Below are 6,068 nucleotides of genomic sequence, written 5' to 3' on the forward strand. Positions count from 1 at the left end.
TGCATTATGTGTGTGCTCTTTCTAAATAACAGGTCTGTGATCAGAATTTCCCCAAGAGTCTTTCATGACAAACTGACACATTTAGCTTATGTTTACCGCTGAGGTTAATATCTACCTAAAATGACCGGTTCTTCTGAGAGCTGTGCATCTAAACCTGTTGCTTCCCAAACACAAAGTGTCCTGATTCAGACTTCAGAGAAACTATTAAATACAGATAAAAATCAGGGATTGCTTCTTTGATGATGACTGGCTTTGGTCATCCATACTAAAACTCATTTTTAGAGAGCTTAGTCAGATAATTCACCAAAAACAAACCAGTTTTATTTAGACATAAAAACTGACACTTCACAGCAGTAGACCAACAGACTCGGGGTGTGTGTGCTCTTTAGAAGCCACTACACAAAACATCACAGTGTCTCTGTGAGGTTTGAGCTCTTTGATTCTCCAGACGTATTAAAGTCAGAACTCAGATCTTCATTTGGGTTTCCTCAGAGAAGTTTGATGTACTGTTGTCAGGGCTTGGGGGCGGGGGCAAACCTACTCCCCGCACTTTAAAGAGCGTGTTTCATGTCCTGGAGCAGCTGTGGAGCAGCATTTTCCAAAAACAGCCCCACTGCATCCAAACCCAGAGACAACCGAGATGTTCGAGTGAGAACAAGGAGAGATGAAAGCAGATCAAAGATGAAAGCGGAGAGGAAATGTGATGCGTTGAATGGGCAGAACATTTTCACACCTTCACTTGCATTTGTTTTCTTTCACACACTGTACTCTGAGAAACAGACCTAAAAAATCTGATGGAATTTTTTTAGACGTGTCAGGTTCTCTCCATGTTTACCAGCAAGACATTTTTATATGATTTCATCATTTAGATCAAATAATAAATATGATTTGTCAATCTTTGCACTTTGTGTAATCATATCAAAAAAGCAGCAAAGTAATGGCATTAGCTTCCCCCTGAAAACATGGAAGAGTTTCATCCGTCTGACATCAATCATCACTGTCACACTCTGGAACATTTCATCTGTGGTCACATTTCACAATAACTTTTCATTTTTATATCAGCCCAACAGCCTGAATACTGAGGAATTACAAGACATCTGGAATCAAACTGAGGGCCTGAATGGATCTATTTATGTTGAAGGTGACTGCAGACAGCCACAACTGTTGGGGGAGCCCCTTCGTTCTTCTGTTAAAGTATGCGTAAAAACACATTTAGAAAAACACGGACACTCCCCTGGTTCAGTTTGGATCTCCTGATGATTGAGGCCAAACATTCAACTACTTTATAATTTTGAACCATGATTTTTATGGAAATACAGTAAATAAAGCTGCATTAATGGTTTTGATGCTTTTAACCCTCGTGCTATCTTATGGGGTCCATATGACCCCACCCTTATATTGATGTGTGATCCCTCCAGGACAAAGGTGGACAGGATTTCATGTCTGCCACGAACACTGGTGAAGATTGAAAAAAAAGAAATCACTGAAAAAAAAGTTCAGCTCGCTGTCTTGTGGGTCCAGATGACCAACTTTAACGTAAACATGTCTAGAATAGGATAAGAGTTGACACTGACAGGATTTGATCTGCTCCTGTCATTCCACGAGTCTCTCTCATGTGTCTCATAATAGGTTATGTCTAACCTTCCTCTTCCAGCTTTCTGTTACCATCCACCGTGCTGACGGGTCAGGTTTGACCCGTGTCTTAAATCAGGTCTAAAATACACTAAAAACATCATTTTTTGTCATCTCCTGGTTATCTTGTTAGGCTCTCTTATCCATGGAATGGATCTCTTACTCAAAGCTATGGGTCATCATTGCAGTCACTTCCTTACAAAGCTCTTGTCTTCTAACAGATGTTCCAGTGTTTGGGTGTCCGTTTCCTTCCTGCTCTCGTTGTTGTAGTTACTGACTGTTAAAAACTGTTGCCTCGTTTCCACCAAGTGGTCCAGACCGGACTGGATCGGGCCGGACCGGACTTGAATAGTCCTGGCATTTTGAGTGAGCATTTCCATTGAGCGTTGGACCATGAAAGCCCATTAGGGGTGTAGACTGATCATGGAGCAATACGTCAAAACAGAGAAAGAGAATCTGCATCAGCTGACTCAGAAACGGAGGGAAAATGAAAAAGATAACCGCAGAGGATCTGGAGCTGTGCTGCAGAACCGTCTATTGTTCTGAATCAAAAAGGGAAAAAAAAATCTCTTCATGTTGATCAACACTCCAGTGTTCTTCAATAAATGTTTTATAAAGCAGATCAGAAGAGTTTTTGATGAGTTTGGATCGGTACTGGACATTCTTCGGCCACGGGGGTCCGGGAGACACAGAGACGGGAACCGATGTGTGTGTGGGGGGGGGGTGCGCACGCGCGCGTCTCCGGTTCTCAATCCCCGCAAATAAGGGAAATACTGTATGTAAAGAATTTATTATTCATTGTAAGAAGATCGCAGGTGTTGTGAAATGAGTGTGCGTGCTTCAACCTGTGCGTTTTAGCTCAGGAGAGGGCTGGGGAAAGAGTGTGTGCACGCGTGCATGAGGGAACAAGAGCGCGCTGCGAGGAGAGAAAGAATAAAAGCCAGCGCGTTAGCGTGCCGACAGTTGTTGTCAAATGGCAAAGCAAGAAAAAGTAACAATAAAAAGTTCCTCTGAACTGAAGTGATTCTTGGGCTTCACGAAGCAGCTCTTCAGCTCGGAGAAAATCTCCTCTGCGTCCCCCGACCACGGTCGTGAAACAAAGCAGAAAGGTTAAACACCGGGGCAAATAAATATCCAGCTGAAAAGAGGACACAACTTTCGGATTGATCTTGGGTCGGGAAAAGCGCTGGTCGGACACTTCCTGTTGTCGTTAATCCTTTCCACCAATCAATGGGTTACATTGTGTGACGACAGAAGATCCTCCCTCACGGGTCCTTTCTATTTCCCGATGGACCTACGATCAACGCGGGTCTAAAAATAGTACCAGTCGGACCTGCTTACCCGGTCTATTTTGGAATGGAAACGCTAAAAAGTCTGGTCCGGCCCCATGCAGTCCGGTCTGGCCCACTCTGTGGAAACGAGGCATAACATTCTTTTGTCCTAAAAGACATTCCAGTGGTTTTGAGGGGGGTTCGTTATTCCTCTGTACCAGATGTTTAAGGGATTTCTCAGCCAGTCCATAACCTTAGCATTTTCATCTGAAGCCTTAGTCCCACCAGCCCTTACAAGTGGATAACAGGCCGTCATTGGGTGAAAAATGGGCAAATGCGTACAGGGCGCACAAGAAGCCACTCGGCTAGTGCAGGGGTCAACAACCTCTAACAGTAAAAGAGTCATTTGGGCTCATTTTCTACTGATCAAAACCTTGAAGGAGCTGCATAGTCTTAGTTTAGCTTTAAGAAATTTGGATTTGCATTCATGACCTTCTGTTTTTTAGATAACATATATGAATTATGTCTATTTTTTGCCACGAACAAAAGCAAAAATATAAGAAGAACCTAGCATCTCTCAAAATGTGATTTTTTTTTTTGTTTGTTTGTTTTTACTTCTTTTCAAAATAAAAGATGATCTGTGCCAAACAGGATCATCTCAGTACAGCTAGTAACCAGTATTGAGCAGCATAAGATAATATGTGCTTTTAACTCATGAAAGATCAAACTTTTTACCAAAGTTTTTCTTTGCATATAAAATCAGTTCATTCTGGAGGTAGAGTTGATCAAACAAGACGTCTTCAGGTCAACAGGATGTAAAAACCTACATAGTTTATAGTCTATGTGAACCTCAGACATCAATTTATACATTTAACTCATCTAAATTAAAGAAATGCTGATTAAGCAATCCTTACTTAAAAAAAAATGCTGTTATTTTTCCTTTATTTTAATATTTTTGTTCTTTCTCCTCTTTGTCCTCAGCAGTCTTACACTGCTGGGTTTTGTTATTTTAGTTGGGGGCTGGATCTTGGTAGTCTTAGTTAATTTTTCTTTCTTCAGGTAGTTTTGGTTATGCAGCCATCAGGAGCGGCTGACTCTGACGGTCAACATGTCTGGATCAGCAGTCTCCATCACTTATTTTATGTTTGTCCAAAGAGGGAGAGATAAAAGAGACACATGTGGATCTGGAGCTGCAGGTTGTAGACTCCTGGGTTAGTGAAAATGTTCATGCACTGTTTTGAAAGTGCTTAAAGTTTCAGCATTTTCAAAATCTCATCTCCCATGATTATTTCTACGACATGTTCACCTTAGTCTGAGGCTTTTTTCTGACTTTACTTACCTCTATTAACATAAGCAGCATAAACTCCTTTTAATTGGGGCCTCAGGCTCTCCAGCTCTGCATCTATTTCATCCTGATACCCTTTTATTTCATCTAAGACAAAAATAAAAAAGGAACAAGTGAGACAAATAAATTAATCATGCAATGGCAGGAAGGAGCAGAATTAGCAACAGCTGCTTCAACAATGTGGTGCAGATCTGCACTTTATGCTGAAACGACTGAAATCCTTACATTGCTTGCATCTGTAACTACACTGTAACATCATAGCATTGTAGAAAACTACACTGGGTGCAAAGTGGATCACATCATAAAGAGCTGTTCCCTGACTAAACCAGGTCTGCATTTATTTGACAAACTAAAGACATCAAAAGTGAACAACTCTCTAAAGACCGTCAGAACTGGATGCTCTAAAAGTCAAACAGCAGCAGCCATACCTTCAACCATTTGCATTTTCTCCTTCAGCTCCCTCTCAAGCTACAGGAAGACAACAAAAAGAGACAATAAATGAGACGGAGTATTTTTCTAATCTGACAGTGGCTCCAGGCCGTGAGGATTACACAGTAAAACATGTCAGAGTGAAGGGACATTGTTCCACTCTGTGGGTGGCTGATGGCAGCTGCCTTTGCTCTCACAAGAATGTATTTCCTTGAAAATGTAAAATATGCATCAGTTTGCTTGAATGCTGTTGGTCTGTGCTCTTCATACTCAGTAAAAAGCTTTAGGCATTTCTCCCTCTTTTGACACTTTGCCATAAAACATTGAGGAGTTTAACGGGAGAAAAAGTTTGAAACAAGAAGGTTTCGTGTTTAGCTTCATTTGTCCTGCATGGATGGAGTTCACTCACTACATGAAAGGTAAATGCTTCAAACCCTTCTCATAGACAAGAAACTGCTCATGTATTTGCTGCATGTAATGAAAAGAAGGCTTCTGCACTGCTTAAACGTTTTTAATGTCAACTCTACAATAGAGGCAGGCAAGATGAAAGGATGTCCGTAATTGTATCACCCATATTAATCACTATAATGTACAGACCAGTATAATTATTTTCAAATATTGACATCATAAGTTTGCTACACTGACAAACATTTGTTTTAGGAGGATAAAGCGATGAACTTACTAACTGTAGGAGGATTATGATCACGTTATTAGTCATTAATGTCAGAAAGGCTTTCCAACACACACTGGCTCTTCCTGACTGTCACTAAAAAGTTACAAAGTTAATTTTCTTGTTTAAATAAAGAAATGCTTTTGGTTGAAAATTACTGTTGTTAAAATGTATAAAATATGTTTTTTTTATGCTGTGTAATACGAAGTTGCAGTGCACTGATATATGAGAGTTGTGTATAATGAAAATAACGTGAGAGTTCCTGAGAACTAGCAGGATTTAGACATCAGGTTCATGTGTTCTCACATCCTACAAGACTTCAGAGCGAGAGCCATGCCGAAGGCAGCTTGGAATACGCCTCAACCAGCTGTGAAGAATTCAAATGTACAAACTATTCGATTAACACGAGGTAGCTTCATGGTGATGACAGATTAGAATTCGCCCATACTGGAGAAACCGTGTGCAGCGTTGTCATGACGGAGCTTCACCAGAGGTGTCAAACTCAATCGCACAAGGGGCCAAAATCCAAAACACTCCTTAGGTCACGTGACGAACAAGATAAACATTTATTCAACACTCTAAAACTACATTTTTAAAACTTTTAAACTGTAACTTTTTAACATAATCATGAACTAGATGTACAGCAGTACTTGTGATAATGCTAGAGTGAATGCAGTAAGCTGAATTTGGCTGCTGAAGATGCTGAAGCTGATGGCTGAAA

The 6,068-nt window shown here is 40.7% G+C and overlaps 1 protein-coding gene across 3 annotated transcripts in view; it reads right to left on the reverse strand.

The window, feature by feature from the left end:
* The window catches only part of LOC112138810 (transcription factor IIIB 90 kDa subunit), a 126,411-nt gene that overhangs the window by 69,639 nt on the left and 50,704 nt on the right, over positions 1–6,068 (reverse strand). For all 3 annotated transcript variants that reach the window (XM_036209863.1, XM_024261451.2, XM_024261452.2), the window contains exons 10-11: positions 4,677–4,716; positions 4,243–4,335 (exon numbers count right to left, since the gene is read on the reverse strand). In XM_036209863.1, the coding sequence (XP_036065756.1) occupies positions 4,243–4,335; positions 4,677–4,716 (133 nt within the window). The remainder of the gene's footprint in view (positions 1–4,242; positions 4,336–4,676; positions 4,717–6,068) is intronic.

Source organism: Oryzias melastigma, linkage group LG22 (genome assembly GCF_002922805.2).
Source record: "Oryzias melastigma strain HK-1 linkage group LG22, ASM292280v2, whole genome shotgun sequence".
NCBI classification, from domain to species: Eukaryota; Metazoa; Chordata; class Actinopteri; order Beloniformes; family Adrianichthyidae; genus Oryzias; species Oryzias melastigma.